General features: G+C 38.5%; 1 protein-coding gene across 1 annotated transcript; it reads right to left on the bottom strand.

Moving 5' to 3' along the window:
* Positions 1 to 1927: 1927 nt before the first annotated feature.
* On the bottom strand, positions 1928 to 5775 carry LOC128026658 (peripherin-2-like). The gene is made up of 3 exons (XM_052613912.1): positions 4901 to 5775; positions 3735 to 3981; positions 1928 to 3019 (listed from the first exon to the last, which is right to left on the bottom strand). The coding sequence occupies exons 1-3, from the start codon at positions 5479 to 5481 to the stop codon at positions 2813 to 2815; spliced, it is 1035 nt and encodes a 344-aa protein (XP_052469872.1). The 5' UTR covers positions 5482 to 5775; the 3' UTR covers positions 1928 to 2812.
* Positions 5776 to 17606: the final 11831 nt, after the last annotated feature.

The following is a 17606-nucleotide window of genomic DNA, read 5'->3' as shown; positions in this document are numbered from 1 at the left end:
TGATTGGACCTTTTTGACGCTTTGAGTATTTTGACTTCTCTGGCTGCATCGTAAGATGGAGAATGAAACCCAGACTGTGGTGACAAAGGTACATTTAATTTATGCAGACATAAAACATAAAGCCTAAATTTACCTGGAACTAACAAAATTCTTTTGCTGCTGTTCTATCATTTACTTCAGAAAACTATTGATAGTTGAATGTGTATGTAAATTAATCTTGGTCAGTTCAAGAACAACTGCTGTACAAGAGAATAGGGTTATCCTGCATGTTCCAGTAGTGCTTGCTTTTTTTTCTTTTTTTTCTCTCCTGTGTGATCTGCACCCAGAGCTTCTCCTAAAGAGGTAAGCTGCTCCCCAAGCTGATTGTCACTGTATGGACTTCAGTTCAGAGCTGGAGAAAATACCAAATGACACATTGACACAGTGCTCACTACCTGTACTCCAAGTTAGAAATGATTTCACTCTTATAAAATGTTATTTTGCTTATAACCATAAGTGTTTTGGTCTCTAAACACCATACACTTTCCTTTATAAAATATTAATGTTGAAAAACATTCATGTTCATGTTTTCTACTAAAAAAAGATATTCTGAGGATGGGTGTTCTGCTGTTCTGAACAGGACAGATTCCATTTTCTTCTCTCCATCCAATCAGGTAAAGCTGTGTCCCACTGGGCCTCTGCTGTCCAAACATCTTTCACCTGTGACCAGCCCTTATTACCTTACCCCATTTTCACCACTCAAAAACGATGACTTTATTCAGCATTGTCTTCTCTTCCGTGTCTGTTGTGAGAGAGTTCAAAACAAAGCAGTTTGTGATATCTGGTTCGCGAACGAATCATTCGATGTAACCGGATCTTTTTGAACCAGTTCACCAAATCGAACTTAATCATTTTTAACGGTTTGTGTCTCTAATACGCATTAATCCAAAAATGACTTAAGCTGTTAACTTTTTAATGTGGCTAACACTCCCTCTGAGTTCAAACAAACCAATATCCCGGAGTAATTCATGTTCTCAAACAGTACATTGACTGAACTGCTGTGAAGAGAAAACTGAAGATGAACTGAAGATGAAGAGTTTATTGAATTGAACTGTCCGAAAGAAATACTGGTGATGCGAAAACCGATGCAACCGGTTCTTGTCTCGTGAACAAGTCAGTCATTTTCTTCATTATCTGGCTCGACTCGGTGTTCATCTTCAGTTCTCTCTTCACATCAGTTCAGTCAATGTACTGTTAGAGTACATGAATTACTCCGGGATATTGGTTTGTTTTAACTCAGAGGGAGTGTCAGCCACATTAAAAAAAAAGTTAACAGCTTAAGTCATTTGTGGATTAATGCTTATTGGAGACGCAAACCGTGTAAAACGTTTCAGTTCGATTTTGTGAACTGGTTCAAGAAGGTCCGGTTACATCGAAAATTATTCTTTCGCGAACCGGATATCACAAACTGCTTTGTTTTGAACTCTCTCACAACAGACACGGAAGAGAAGACAATGCTGAATAAAGTCGTAGTTTTTGCTATTTTTGGACCAAAATGTATTTTCAATGCTTCAACATATTCTAAATGACCCTCTGATGTCACATGGACTACTTTGATGATGTTTTTCTTACCTTTCTGGACATGGACAGTATACCGTACACACAGTTTCAATGAAGGGACTGAGAGTTCTCGGACTAAATGTAAAATATCTTAAACTGTGTTCTGAAGATAAACAGAGGTCTCACTGGTTTGGAACGACATGAGGGTGAGTTATTAATTACATAAATTTGCTATTTGGGTGAACTATCCCTTTAAAGCCTTTTAAATAGTATTTTAAGTCTTTTAAAGACCAAAGTAAATACCAGTAAAATCAGTAACAAAGAGTCACATCTGTTCAGATCGAGGTGTGTGTTAGGAGTATGTATTTGGAAAAAATAACACTGAATCTACTTAAACATTTTTTTATCTCACAAATAGTTTCCTATATGATTCACTAAATACAACTTACATAATTGCAAAGTCAAGGTCAAATGTACAGAAAGAGAGGTGCCTGTGAAAATAAAAATCACACCAATATGAAAAAATAAATAAAATAAATTGTGTTGTCCAACGTAGATTATCAAAACAAACAAGTGACTAGAATCTTTTACAAGTTTGACAACTTCTGTAACTGTCCCACAACGGTGAACTCAACAGAGCACTGAAGTTGAGTCAGAAAGCCTGGTTCCACATCTCTTCAACTTGTGAAGCAGATATTTAACCAGAGAACTGCACACATTAATGGCAAACATGATGAGTACAATATTCTGTTGTTAACAGAATAGTTTCCCCATTGTTAGAGTGCTGCTCTCCAGTAGATCACCATCAACATGCTTTTGAAAATCGTCAGACAACCTAAGGACTGTTAAAGGCAGCGTTGTGTAAAAAGCAAGGTGCGCCACTGTTTCCATCCTTTTAAGGTCTGGGAGGTGACTGAACGTTTACAAAAACACATTTTCCTCAGCTGCCGGTTAAAAGCTGCCGTGTGACCCCTTCAAAAAAAAAAAAAAAAATCATTTCTTACTGAAAAGTGATTTAATAACACCTAATTGTTTGATGGTGAAAAGTGATATGGTATGTGTGAAGCTGTCAGGTTAAATATCCGCTCGACTTTATGGAAATATAAAGATCAAACTTTATACAACTGCAGACGGACATGGACAGTTAGACTTATTTGGTCTGAATATCTGGTATGGTTAAATGATAATATCTTTAGACTTTCATGCATTCCTTCTCCCAAAGGTAGAAGTGTCCACAAACATGATGGTGTGGGAGGGGGCATGACTCTCAGCTTTATGTGGGAGCTGCTTCTGCTTCTGCGTCTCCCTCCTGTACCTGGTTGCCTTTAAACAGTGACTTAAGCCTTGTCATGATGTCAGAAAGAGTCTCCTTCACACTCTTTTCCAGCAGCCATCCCTCACTTTCACTCTCAGGACTCTCTGGGTCTGCAAGGGTTTCCAGAGAAGTGGTCAGGTACTGCAAACCGACAGTCACGGCAGCCTGCAACAAATTCAATTCAGTTCACAGTTGAACTAAACATGCTTCACAAATGTGTGTGTTTCCTTTTGGAAGAGATTACATCTTTGGAATATGTATGTCCACAAGAGGGTTTTCTTCGGGTAATGAATCTCTGGAAATTTCCACACATGCTCAAAACAGCATCACCGCCGTGTGCTTCTGATGTTTTGACCCACATGAGTTTTACTTTTCCAGGAATTATCCAGTTTGGCAACACGATCTTAGGATCGTGGCAACACCTTCAGTTCAAACTAAGGTTAACTCTCTTGAACTACTTATTTTTTTGCACATTTGTTGTTGTTGTCACATTATCAATATGTAACAGTTCAGATTGAAGGTTTGTGCTCATCTACTAAACTTTATATCCATTAATATAGTTTGTGTATTTGATAATGTATACTAGAGGAAAAATTAAAATTAAAAAGTCAGCTTCCCACATGATAATTGCTTGTTCCCTATGTCTTGTCATGCAATCAACACAAAGTGTTAATCAAATTAATTAAGCAGATAATTCATCTAATTCTTTCAGACCTATTTATATTACTCTTTACGCACCAACTGACCTTATAATCTAGCGATTCCCTTTATAATCTAGCAACACATTCTTTACCCACCAAGAGTGTAATCTAGTGACAAAGTCAAAGGCCGAGAGTTAGCTGTGTTCAACTTTGGATTCCATTTCCTCTCCCATACCCACCTGCATAATAATGAACAGCAGCACAAAAGCACCAATACTGTTCATCATGCCCCCATAGTAGGACACCAGAGCCTCACGGCAGCCTCTGGTCCAGATGTTTAGGTCCTCAGTGTGGTGGTCGTAGCTGTAGTGAGCGGAGTTGTTGGTCAGGTGATGCTGGATACAAGGGCGAGGGGAGCCAGGGTTGCAGCAGCTGAAGGGAACGCTTTCCATCAAGTATTTGCCTTCCACGTTGCTCTGGACACGGCTATGAAATTCCAAAAGATTGAGCTGTCAGGCAGATGTTTTAATTATATTGACTGGGAAGTTTTATTATGTGTGGCATTTAAGATTTAAAGAGATGCAACACATCTCAACAAATTCCTATCTCCACATTAACTTTGAGATTATTGGACAAAGCTAAGGACTCCAATCCGATGATAAAAAGAAACCCTATTTTAAACCCTATTTTTAAATGTATGAACATCTCTTTGGGACAGTTTAATCTATTGGAAGGCAAACACTGGGGGCTCACTCCATGGGAGGTAAAAGAGGTATTATTTGTGTGGAAGGTAAATTTTAAAGGACTTTGTAATAGGATCCAGACAAATGATCTAAGCCATGGACCCATTTACCCCCCTTTTAGCCCACTCCTTCGTTATAAATCCCATGAGCCAATTATCTACTTAGGAATCTCTCAAAACAAACTCTGAAATTTGATTCATCTTGCATTTAACATAACAGTTTTCAAGAAGTTTGTTTCGAGATATTGAAAAAGTGTTTGATTAGAACCTTTGTGCTATTTTTTTTGTCTTGGTTATCATGTGTAAATTATTGCATAATAGAGTGTCTTTAGGGTTACACTTCCTGAAGAGGAAAGTAAAATATACATCAGCTGATCTCAATCCTCTTATGTGCCTTACTTTCTAAAACAAGCTTTAACTTCCTCAAAACCCAGAAAAGATCAGCCTTCATTACTTTTTCCTAATAATGTCCAATGGTTGACTACATCTATGGTAATAGTTAATATTTTACACATTTCGCTATGATAAAGAATTTCAGAAATTCAGATATGTCAAAAGCCAATGAAAAATACAATGTAAATAAATTATCCAGAAACTCTTCCACTTAGATCCCATATATTATGCACATTTCCACTAGTACTCAGAACTAAAATCAGTACTTACGCTTTAACCTCGTCATTGCTGAAGTCCAGGTAGCGGTTGCTAATCCACTGGATCTCAAACCAGTCCCTGTAGTTGTTGTTGCCACAGCAGCAGAACTCGATCTGGGTCATATCTAGGGTTCTCTTCAATGAGCATCGTCCTGGTGTGTCTGTATCTTTGTAGTACTTCATTCCATTCTTCAGGCCTTCAGCCAGGGCGAAATGCAGAGAAATCTGCATCAGAAAACACAGTAGAGCCGTGACAAAAAGGGCAATGCAAAATACAACACATCCGCTCATGTAGATCTTCAACATAGGTTTCCATTTGGTGAATTTGATTGTGTCAAGGGAGTCATGGCACACTTTGCCCCCAAAAGCATTGATACCACAGGCCACGAGTCCTACCAGAATAAGCAGATTGGGCACAAAATGGCTCTCATTGTTATCCATTATCTCACTCCTTTTACGCAACTCAATCTTGAAGAAGATCCCCATGCTGAAGACAAGGATCCCAGCCATGACAGAGAGCCAGTACAGGAGCCACAGTCCTTGGGCCAGCTTGACCCGCTTGGCCAAGTTAAATTTTATGGGCATCAAAGCCATGTTTTTGTTCTTGGTGTCTAATGAATCACAATGGATTCTTCTTTAGTATGATTATCTTTTATTGTAGGATTCTTGTTGTCTTTACCTGTTGTCTTGTACAGGAGTGTTATAGTCCAGAAGGTTAGTTTAGTAATCCCCTTCCCATAGCCATTCTGACAACCCAAAATTCAAGAAAAGTCCATGCTGTTGGCAACCAGAGGCCTCTTTCTCTGGAATTTTACATAAATACACCTAAATGGACCAGCTGGGGGTCTACCAGGCTTTTCCTGATGGTTCCCTTCCCTGCAAAAGGGGGTGGCCTGCTGAGGAGCTGTGTGATTGTAGAATCAAGTTTCTCTACGTCATTCTAATCCCCACTAATCAGCACTGATCCCATTTGCAGATGATCTGAGGACTCTAATCCTTTATCTGACTTCGTAATTGGTTAGTTACTTTAGCATCAGTTTGCTCTCTTGCTGGTATTGATTGGCTATGGGGTATCTCTGGGTAGTCTTCAGACCAAAACCATTGTTGTCTTATTTCACAAGAAATGGAAGTCACATCAACACGGGGTACAGCTAGTTCTATTGGAGGTCTTCATCTATTATATTACTCAGCTTTTTTCTCAAATAACCCATTTAGACATATCTGCATGAGGGATTTCTGCCACTGCATTTTAGAACTTTTCTGTGAGTCTAGGAGAGCATAAGTCTAAGTGGACGTCCATGTCATGCGGAGTCCCACAAGGGTCAATTCTTGCACCGCTCTTGTTTAGCCTGTATATGCTTCCACTAAGTCAAATAATGAGAAAGAACCAAATTGCCTATCACAGCTATGCTGATGATACCCAGATTTACCTAGCCTTATCTCCAAATGACTACAGTCCCATTGACTCCCTCTGCCAATGCATTGATGAAATTAATAATTGGATGTGCCAGAACTTTCTTCAGTTAAACAAGGAAAAAACTGAAGTCATTGCATTTGGAAACAAAGATGAAGTGTTCAAGGTGAATGCATACCTTGACTCTAGGGGTCAAACAACTAAAAATCAAGTCAGGTATCTTGGTTTGATTCTGGAGACAGACCTTAGTTTCAGTAGTCATGTCAAAGCAGTAACTAAATCAGCATACTATCATTTAAAAAACATCGCAAGAATTAGATGTTTTGTTTCCAGTCAAGACTTGGAGAAACTTGTTCATGCCTTTATCACCAGCAGGGTGGACTATTGTAATGGGCTCCTCACTGGCCTTCCCAAAAAGACCATTAGACAGCTGCAGCTCATTCAGAACGCTGCTGCCAGGATTCTGACTAGAACCAGAAAATCTGAGCATATCACACCAGTCCTCAGGTCCTTACACTGGCTTCCAGTTACATTTAGGATTGATTTTAAAGTACTTTTACTCATATATAAGTCACTAAATGACCTAGGACCGAAATATATTGCAGATATGTTCACTGAATATAAACCTAACAGAGCACTCAGATCATTAGGATCAAGTCAGTTAGAAATACCAAGGGTTCACACAAAACAAGGGGAGTCTGCCTTTACCTACCCGCAGTTGGAATCAGCTTCCAGAAGAGATCAGATGTGCTAAAACACTAGTCACATTTAAATCTAGACTCAAAACGCATCTTTTTAGCTGTGCATTTGTTGAATGAGCACTGTGCAATGTCCGAACTGATTGCACTATATTTTCACTGTTTTATGTTTTATTATTGTTTTATTATTATTATTTTTAACTGTTTTTAAATGTTTTAATCATTTTAAAAGTTTTAAAATTACTTGTTTTATTTTTGTTATTATTTTTCTTCATGATTATTTTACTTTCTTTTATGTAAAGCACTTTGAATTACCATTGTGTACGAAATGTGCTATATAAATAAACTTGCCTTGCCTTACCTTAAACCTACAATAGTCATACATTTCATCATCAAATATGCATAGATTTTTTTAAATCTACTTTGTTCAAATACCGCAGGGGGCAACTTTAATGGGCATAATACTTCTGCTTAATGTAAGCTAACCAAATCTATATCAAGGGTAGTGGAGGTCAGGGTAGAAGATTATATCAAAGTATTTTCTTGGCCCACAGACAGTCCAGATAAACATGACTGATGCGTTTTGCAATTGTCTAAATCCACAAGTAGTTGTATAGGTCTCCTAGGATTTTCATCGCCCAGACTTGTAATTTAACGATCATTTTCCTTGGTCAAGCCTCCTGTGGAAACTTCCAATCTAAGGACACAAGCATTCCCTTTTCCCTTAGAGGTGATTTTTACGTGATGAATGATGATCAAGCCACATTATCGATATCAGTAGTTTGCTAACTTTTATTCCTCAGCAATTCATGGGAAGACCGAAGCTTCCAGCCATAAAACCCATCCAGAAAGATTTTGCCCCCAAGTCAATCTGATGTACTTTATCAAAGAGCATCATTTGAAAATGTGCTCATTTGACAGTTACCATGAAGAGCAAATCAACTTTCTGTGTTCGCAACTAACCTTATTTGCAACAATCACAAGCTCTTATAATTAGTAGTGAACTCTAAGTGCTTTGCCACTTTGCATAAGCCTAATCAAATACCTAAACACTCTGGCTCAGAGGCAGTAAGAAATGATTAAGACTTTTGGTGGATTGGCCCCAAGTCTCTTTTAGGGTCTAGGCTCTTGTAAGAGCAGTGGACCTGACTTTATTCTAAGAGCTCATTTGTTGACTTGTAGAGTTGCCTTACTGCTGTGTCTTTAAGAGAACCCAATGTGTGGGCATCACCCATCTATTAGCGTGTGTTGGTCACATGTGACAAGATTAGAAGGACCGATAGGATTTGAGTGATTTACTGTCCGATCAATTTAGAGGGACACACACTGGATGAATAGCACGCAATGCTTCTACCTCAGCAACTGAGATGGCTGAGAAACTGGTTACATTGAAGTTAAAGTGTGAACGTGTATTCCTGTTTGTAGGTTTTGGGGGAAACCCTTTTGTTTGGTTTCTTGTTAATCACTGCTAAACAAAACGACTTATTATTACACTGTTTAGAAATTAATTCTACCATAAAATGAATCGCAAGTACTCAAAACCCTGGTCACCATAAATGATAAACTTGCTTCCTTGAAGAGACCAAGAGGTGACCTTTCATTAACAGACTTCTGGAAGGGCCCTTCGTAAAGGGATTCATTTGTTCACTTTTTATTTGGAATGCCACTATGCAATTGGAATCCTCTTCCAGAAGTGTCCTTCAAAGGTACTAAAATTCATTTGGAATTCACTCGTTCTTTGAAATATGTGCCTTGCTGCAATCTCAATTCCAGAGGGAGTATTGCAGTATATGCAGTAGTATATACTGTACAGTAGTTATAATGACTGCGGCAGATAGGAGGTTCATGTTCAAAGCTCTTGTGTATTTACTATTTCTACACATCCTGCACAGTGAACTCTACTGACACCTTATGGCAACAGTTTCTCTCACAATAAAGCACAACTGTGATCACCCATTTTCTCAGTGGCCTTGGTTCTGAAAATATCTCTCCATTCATTGTTTCAATAATAATAATAAAAAAAATCAGCCAATCTGCTCAAGATGAACATCACAAAAATTTAAGTTAGTTTTGAAGCAACAAGTGTGAAAATCTGAAGAAAAAAATAATAATAGAGGTACAAATTATGTTATGGTGCAATGAGCCACTGATCCCATGATTTCTTTTTTTTTTATTATTAAATCCTAGGATTATAATTTAAGTCAACAGAATGTGATGCCTTTACTGCTAATTTAAAATTAAGCAAAATTGTATATGTTGGGGCGGAGCTAAAGGTGGGCCTGGGTGGGCCGACAGCTTGCACAACCAGTTAGGTCCATGGAAAAAAATAAATTTAATACAATTTTAATGTTTAAATTGTTTTCTTTAATTACTTTAAATGTAATTTGAGGAGTTGTGTTTAATTAGAACTATATAATTATAATGACAATAGTAAAATGCTAATCAGTATCTTCAGTTACGCCAGTATGTTAGGTTATCTGCACCAATAACTCTGACTGTCTGGATTCCAACTAGCAGCTCCATTGAATGTTTATAATAAAAACAAACAAAAAAAATGTAAAAAATTGATAACGACGAAATTATCAACATTTTCAATTCAAAACCAATATGAGTATGACTGGTATAGGACAGTGATTCAAGGTATGGGTAGTTTTTTAGTCTGGCCCACTGTGGCATGGCAGTATTTGCCCTGAAATATTTGATCAAGGGATTTTCTGCAATGCACATGCAACTGCAAAATAATAGCACTGGTGAATGCTTTTTCTCTCTTTTTCTGGCAATCGCTCCAGTGCATGTGTTTGCAGAGAGCGTCAATGATTTCTATTTTAAACTTGCTTTTGCAGCATTGTGCAATGTAGCCAATCACAGACTTATTTGTGTGGTGGTGTTGGCGCAGTGGATAAGACACATGCCTTTGGTGTGAGAGACCCAGGTTTGAATCCACTGTGAGACACCTAGTTGCTCCAGAGGCGTGCGACCTCTGACATGTATACATACACACACACACACACAAATATATATATATATATATATATATATATATATATATATATATTAATATTAGGGGTGTAATGATACCCGTATTCGTATTGAACCGTTCGGTACGAGGCTTTCGGTGCGGTACGCATTATGTACCGAACGGTTGGTTGGACTAATTAATTATATTTGAAAAAAAAAGTGAAATATAATGATATGCGTTCAACAAGGTACCCCAATAACCCAAACGACTTAACAGGCAACGCCCCTGACACCCCCGAAGAAGAAAAAAACACCAACTTATATGTTTAACAGCTTCAGCTGTTTGTCAGATGTTACATATCTTCCTCTTCACAACATCCCATGGATTCTCTGTGAGGTTCAGGTGAGTTGGCTGGCCAATTGAGCACAGCAATATCATGGTCATCAAACAATCTCCATAAAAACTCTCTCCAGAACTCCCGAGAGCAGAGCAAATCAACGGGTATGGTTACAGACGAAGCCTCTGCTATCTGTACCATTGCATCCAACAAGTGGAGCTGGATGTGTGAGGGAGAACGACGGGACATTGTGAGGTCTCTCGAGAGGCAAACAAGTCTACCTGGGCTCTACCAAACTTCTTCCAAATCTGCTTCAGGGCAGGATGTCTGCTCCCTTGATACAGGTGCCCAGGGATGTACACTGCCCTCACAGAGAGACCACAGAAGGATGAAAGGGGGCACGAGCGCAGATCCTACTAGCAGTTGTTGTAGGAGACCAGATGTCTTGAGCCATGGGCATCAGGACTTTTTGGCTGAAGTCTCCTATTCAAAAAGACGGTCCTCAGATCCATCATTTCCTTGGAAGACCTAGACTGACACAATCAGAGCCTGCGTGGGGCAGGACCCAATGAGATACATTTGGCAGGGGCTCCCACACTGCCAGGTGACCTACTAACAGAACCAGTCTCTAGAGACTGTGGAGCCTCTGGTGTATTTAGAGCTGCTCTAAATCTATTTCACCTTAGACATCGCCCTAAAAACCTACTCATTCAGCCCATCAAATAGAAATCATTTTTGAAGGGCAGATTCATGCTCACTTGAAAGAGCAGCAGCTTCATTCTTACCGCTATTGTGTTTCATTTCGTTTTTTTTTTTTTAAACAAGTGCAACATGTTGCTCTGGCTTGCTGTCCAGGAGATCATTCAGAGAGATAAGAACAGACTGCAGAACCTATTTACCCATCTCTTGCATTGAGAACCCTTTTTTGTATGAAGACAACACCGTTCATATTTCATGAGCCTTTAAATATTTGTTCTGCCAGCTATAGATAGATAGATAGATAGATAGATAGATAGATAGATAGATAGATAGATAGATAGATAGATAGATAGATAGATAGATAGATAGATAGATAGAAGGTCTGTATCAGTAATTTGATGACAAAGAGCACAAATGAGAGAGGACAAACAGAGAACAGACAGAGAAAGCTGAAGAGGAGGATTGGTGACACATGCACACTGCCCTGGATTTGGAGGAAAAAGGGGGGCATTACAAGAATTTCATAACAAGCACAAAGGCATTGATATGTCAGGGACTCATTGGAAGCAGATGTGTGATTTATTTTTACAGGCTGGTAGTTTGGTTCATTGCAACTGGCATCGAAGCTATTCTTCCAGCACCTACCCTCCCTCACCTCCTCTTCCTCTGCTATAAACCAACAGCCTATCACTGTATCATGACTGTTTTCACTCATACTGAAATCTGCTACTGTGTTTGCATGGCTGCATGCATGCGTCATTATGCACTCGTTGACACATACGTGCAGGAATGAGCGGTCCTGTTTCTATTATGTTTAGTAAGAATTTAAAATAAGAATATTAATGTAATATATTTATATTATATATACTGTAAACAAATGTTTTGGCACACAATAGCATCTTATGTTCCACATTTTTAAATAATAGCAAATAAATATGTATTTATATGTAAAATTTGTTTATATGTAACTTTAATAACTTTATATTTGCTTAGAAAATTAAGAGATCATCAAAAAAAAAAAAAAAAAAAAGTCAAGTACAGAGTATGTGTAATTTTATTTTGCTTGTAGTGTATAATAGTTTTGTATGTCCACTAGATGGCGACTGTGGCATTGAATTTAATAGCATTTTGTCATTTTACCCTTAAATTTAAGGTACATTTTTATGATCCTAAAATAAAAGCATCATTTATTGAATATTCGCAATAGATTCTTTGAAAGATATTACATTGCCAGAGAAATACAAAAAGCCATCTTTGTTCTAGACTGAAGCTGATTCCTCGTGGCTTGCCCTATACTTGCTGACACAGTGAAAGACTGGAGCATTTAGAGTGACAGTCTGATGGGAGGAAACAGCCCATTATTTAATCAATAGAATTGCATCAATTTGGGGAAAACTTGTGTCCAAGGAAAACAAACGAACAGCCAGTTTAGCAAAGAGGCAGATTTTTCTTTTGGGAAACTCAGAGCGTACATGTGAGAAGGGCTTTTCACAGTGTGTCTGTGCCTGTGCATGTCTTTGCAGTGAGTTTTCATGCTCTCTGCCGCTCGGGTACAAATTGAATCGTCAGTCTGGCTTGTCAATCTGTTTCAAGGTCTACCTGCTCATTCTTCTCATGACCCCTGCTTGTAAATCTCCAGCAGGCTCACAAGTTGATGTCAGTATGAGTGACATGAAGTTAACCCTAGAAGGTTAAGAGGCTGTGTAGGGGGATGGACATCACCAGATTTGATTCAGAATGTGACTTCTGTAGAAAACTTCCTATAGGCTGAACACTTCAACACAACTGATGCTTAAAATTTTTTTTTTTTTTTTTTTTTTTTTTTTTTTTTTTTTTGTATGATAGATATATTCATGGTTTGGGTAACATATGATCCTTACATTATTAAAAATAAAGGTTTTTTATTGGCATCATTTGTTTCATAGAAAACCTCATCCATGGAACCTTTAAATTCCTCAAAAGGTTCTTTATAGTGGAAAAAGGTTCCCTAGATAATGAAAATGTTCTTTTAAAACTGGTTCTTTTAAGAACTGTTCGCTGAAAGGTTCTTTTCGGAACCCAAAATAGATTTCTTATGACATCACTGAAAAAAAAAAAAAAATATGTTGATTTGAAAAAATGCCTCTGAGAGCCAGCGAACAAAGATGAGCCAAGAATAAGTTGATTCAAGGAAAGGGAGAAGACATGTTACAGAGAAGAACACCTCTGGCCTTGTTTCTGCTCAGATAGTGAGCCCGAGAGTGCTGTGTGAAGCAGGGGCCTGTCAGGTGCAGGGTTTTATGTCAGGCTGAAAGATGGTGGAATAAAGCTGTTAATGGGGCCTTCTCTTTACTGTCCATCACTCTCGACTCCGCTATTGGGGGGCTTCCACAGTAAACATTCTCCACATACACACACACCTCATATATACTAGGATACGGTGAAATGTGTGAAAACTCTCTCCTATAAATCTATAAAATCACATTCCAAGGATGCACAGATACAAGGGAATTGGTTTTTTTGATGAAACCGCTCTTTCTTAAGAGATTAAATGCTTCTACACAAGGTCAGAGTGCATTCCTTCTTGTGTTTCTGATCAGAGACAGTGACTCATTGCAGCCTCCTATTTCCATACAGCTGCAACATCATATATTTGAGACTTTAATCATCTATGACACTCACAAACTCTTTTTTGCAGGATCGCTCAATGGATTGTTGAATGTCTATTAGAAGTGCAGAAAGCATACCCCCCCCCCTCGCTTTCTTTCTCTTTTTCTTTCTTAATTTGTTATTGCTATCTGGATTTTGTTGTTGTGAGTTTGTTTGTGACTCCAGTTATTCTCAATATTAATTTTCATCAGGTTCTAATTACTGTATTGCAGTATATTTTTTTTATTTAATTAAAAAAATTAGTAAAAAAAAATAAAAAAAAAATACTTGATTTGATCATGATAGTAATTATTCATTTTTGTGAAAATACTGTGGAAATGCTTAAACTATTAATGGTTATGCCTTTATTTTTCCTTTTGATTTTGATGGGAAATGTGACTTGGACAGCTTCACCGATTTCCTGAGATTCACCCTTAGACAAATACTGACATAAAGAAAACAAAACATTACAAAAAAATCCATCCATCCATTCTACAGACTCTCTGGTATGCTGGAGTCTATACCAAATCAGTAATGTGTGTTTCCAAATAACAAAAGTATATGTTTCTAGAAATTGTAGAAACTACACATGCTGTTAATCTGCTACGTAGGACGACTTTATACATGTATGGAGAACTGACTTCATCCTTTCAGTCCCTTTTCATCCAGAAAATCACCTTGAAAGCTAAGGACCTTTGCTTAAAAATCATATAAATTAAGGTAGAAAGCCCAACACTGGCTGGGAAAAATCCTTGAACGAAAAGGGAGAATAACAAAAGACGACACCAGTCCTAATATATATATAAACCTAGAAAGAAGTGTGTTTTAGCTTCCAGACTCCTTATCTTGAATTAAAAGTGAAGGAGACCTCACTGTTGCACTTGAGTGCCTTCCAAGAGATTTTTTACATTCTGAGTTACACTCCTGCTTCGAGAATATGTCCTCTCAATTGCCAGAAGGGGCCGTGAAAGGGGGGCCACCTTTGGGCTTCAGATTATATTCTTTGTCTTCATTCCAAAATTCCGTGTGCAGTCAAACGAGACTGGAAGGAGACGCAGAGGAGCAGAGATGAGACGAGCAGTAGACTGTCGACTGAAATGATGAGAGCAGGCACTGAAAACTGCCCTCAAGAGAAACCAAATGAGAGATAGCACTCTACAGCTAAACGTTTGGCCTCGGGTGAAGGTAAACATGAACGGCAATAAATCTGAAAGAGCTTATCTGCCCATGGTGGAGCAATAACCTAAACCTGTTGTGCATGCTTTGGTCTGGTTTTACTTGGGCAGTAAACATGGTCACTCTTGATCTTTGGCTTTGCACCTTTGACCTCAGTTAATCATGGACTCTCTGCTAGAAGCAGGAGGTTGAATAATGGGGAATAATGGAGTATGTATATATTCATAAAATTGTTCACAGAGTATGTTTTTCTCCTGTTTTAATCAAATAAAGATGTATGGTGTTGGAAGCCAAGTTATGCTCTGCATATTTGGATAAATTTTTCCCACCAAAGCATCCTTCTGTGTTGTCTCCCCTGGCTGATCCTAATGTTACACACACACACACACACACATACACATGCACACGCACACACACACACAGAGACACTTAATAACATCTGACCGTGGAACCCTGCAAAGCTGCTCAGCCAATTCAACAAAATTGTGTGTGTGTGAGGGTTCAGCGTAGTGGTTAATAAAGAGAAAAAAGGCCTCATTGTGACAGCAGGAGCACTGGGGTACGTTCTTATGATGCGTCCAGTCCCCCAGGCTGACCTCTGCTCTTTATTAAACTCTAATGAGCAGCAGGGCTGAGCAGTCTTATCTCAGGCCTATCACACATGCACAAGTTAGGGAATAACTTACTGAAAGTATTGACGATGCAGATCAAACTTTTATTCAGTTTTGTAACAGTAGATCATGTCTGCTATGTTGCTGCTTTTTTTTATTTGATTATTATTGCATTGTGGGATGCATCATCCATTGCTGTGTGTATTATGCACTGCACATTTTGGCTTATGTTCAGTAGAAGACACATTTTTGGTATTACAATTATTTACTTTGTGTTAACATGCAAATGAGGCATTATCTAATAAGTTATGCACTAATATGCATACATTTCCAGAACAGATCAGAACAGGTTCAAAGTTGTATTTTGTTTTATTTCTGCCAAAATACATTCAGCCCTTTTGAACCAGCTGTGTCAGTGCCGACACTACAAACCATAACTCTTCGACCATTTTCACTAGTTCAAATTGCTCTTGACAGTAGACAACATGCACTCTTCTGCAATATATGGCTTATTATAGTCATTTCTTGCTCTTCATTGGTAACTGATGGCAGATTTCTGGGAGAGCGGGAAGAAAGGCTTTGAATGGAGAGATATGGAGCTAGATATGTATTGACATTGAAATCTACAGACACAAATAAATGAAGTGTAATAAGTATAAGGTTTTTAGCCAAAAATAGCTTTTTGTTTCAACTCTATAGACATTAAAAATTCTGGCAAACTGGGGTCAGAAGACATTACCCAGAGGTAAGTATTACAAGCATCCGTAGTATAATGCCTTATTAAAAAGGCATTACTGAGATCCTTATCTTAGTGCATGTCAGTCGAAGGCCTATGTCCTCTTTGTATAAGGACCAGAATTCAGTTATACTGATTTTGTGGACAATATCAACTGATTCACAAGTATGATTTGTACACAAATCAGAAAACCTGCTTCTCTTTTAAAGGTGCCATACGCAAAAATCGAGGTAAAAATATCCATAACATGACCTACACGCATCAAAAGAATGAGAAGAAATAAGGGCGATGATGTCATAAAAAAAATGTCAAGTTATAGTGCTGCAGAGATATCAACCTTAATTAGCATTAGCATTACTAGCCCCGGCGCTACAGGTGTCGTAATACCAGTTTCGGCCATGAGAGGCGGTATGCGGTCAACATAACCACCAGCCAACCTGCAATACACTAATAACTCGCACGGCTTGTGGGCCTGATGTCAATCATGTGGAAAGTACAATGCAGAACTTCACAACTTTCAGTTCAGGGAAGAGAGAGAAAGGATGTCTAAAGCCCTTGGCAAGAGACCACCACCCGCTACAGGGAAACAACCACGCTCGGAATCACAAATCAAATCCGATAAGAAAAGGAGCCGATCCAGAGTAAACATCGGCACTGCTTTCAATTGATGTGTGGCGTGAAAGCATGTGAAAAGAGTCAATTGTGTGTGTCTCACGGTGAATGCTTGAGAGTTGGCACATTAGTTCCCAAGCAGAATAAAGGACAGGTTGATTATTGCTGTTTAGCGTTTGCATTAATCTATGATGTGTCCCTGTTTGTTTACAAACTTTAAATAAATTAAAAGTGATACGTGGACCAAGGTGTCTGGGATTGTTCATTTTAAGTAAAGGATCCTAATATTTCGTCCACGACAATATTTAATGAGGTTAACTTATAACTCCTTGTGGTTAGTCTGCACGAGATAAACAAGCTTGTTCGCTTTAAATACAAAATAAGCATTCGATCTACTTCTTTCTCTAATCTTTCTGCAGCGTCGTGAGCAGAGCGGCAAGAGCGATTTTTGATGCTCTAGGCGCCGGCGGTGTGAACGCACAGTTAGGCTTCGGCTATGGCTGTAGTGTTGTTGTGAAGGTAGGGGCGGAGCATAGAGACTATGCCGTTTCTCGTTTGATACTCTAGAGTAGACCAATTCACTTTATTGAGGCATACTGCCCCCATCTGGTATGGAATGTGGAGTATGACTTGATTTTTTTTGCCAAACATTACAGATGGCACCTTTAAAATATGGCTAAGCTGTTTGTTGACTTCAGAAGAAATCAAGGCACATATACAACTTTTATATATTTTGATAGTGATTTTACATGCAGAGCTTTTGAACTCCTTACTGAGTTGAGTAGACAACCCTGGTCTAATTTATAGTGTAGGGGGCAGGACATTTCAGATTCTAGAGAGCATTTGATT

This window comes from Carassius gibelio, chromosome A13 (genome assembly GCF_023724105.1).
Source record: "Carassius gibelio isolate Cgi1373 ecotype wild population from Czech Republic chromosome A13, carGib1.2-hapl.c, whole genome shotgun sequence".
Lineage (NCBI taxonomy): Eukaryota > Metazoa > Chordata > Actinopteri > Cypriniformes > Cyprinidae > Carassius > Carassius gibelio.
This window is presented reverse-complemented; position numbering and strand designations above follow the sequence as displayed.

Coding starts and splice junctions, on each gene's coding strand:
- LOC128026658 (XM_052613912.1), bottom strand. CDS start 5,481: ATGGCTTTGATGCCCATAAAATTTAACTTGGCCAAGCGGGTCAAGCTG. Junction 3,982..4,900: donor AGCAATGACGAGGTTAAAGC/GTAAGTACTGAT, acceptor GGAATTTCATAG/CCGTGTCCAGAGCAACGTGG. Junction 3,020..3,734: donor TGCTGTTCATTATTATGCAG/GTGGGTATGGGA, acceptor AATTTGTTGCAG/GCTGCCGTGACTGTCGGTTT.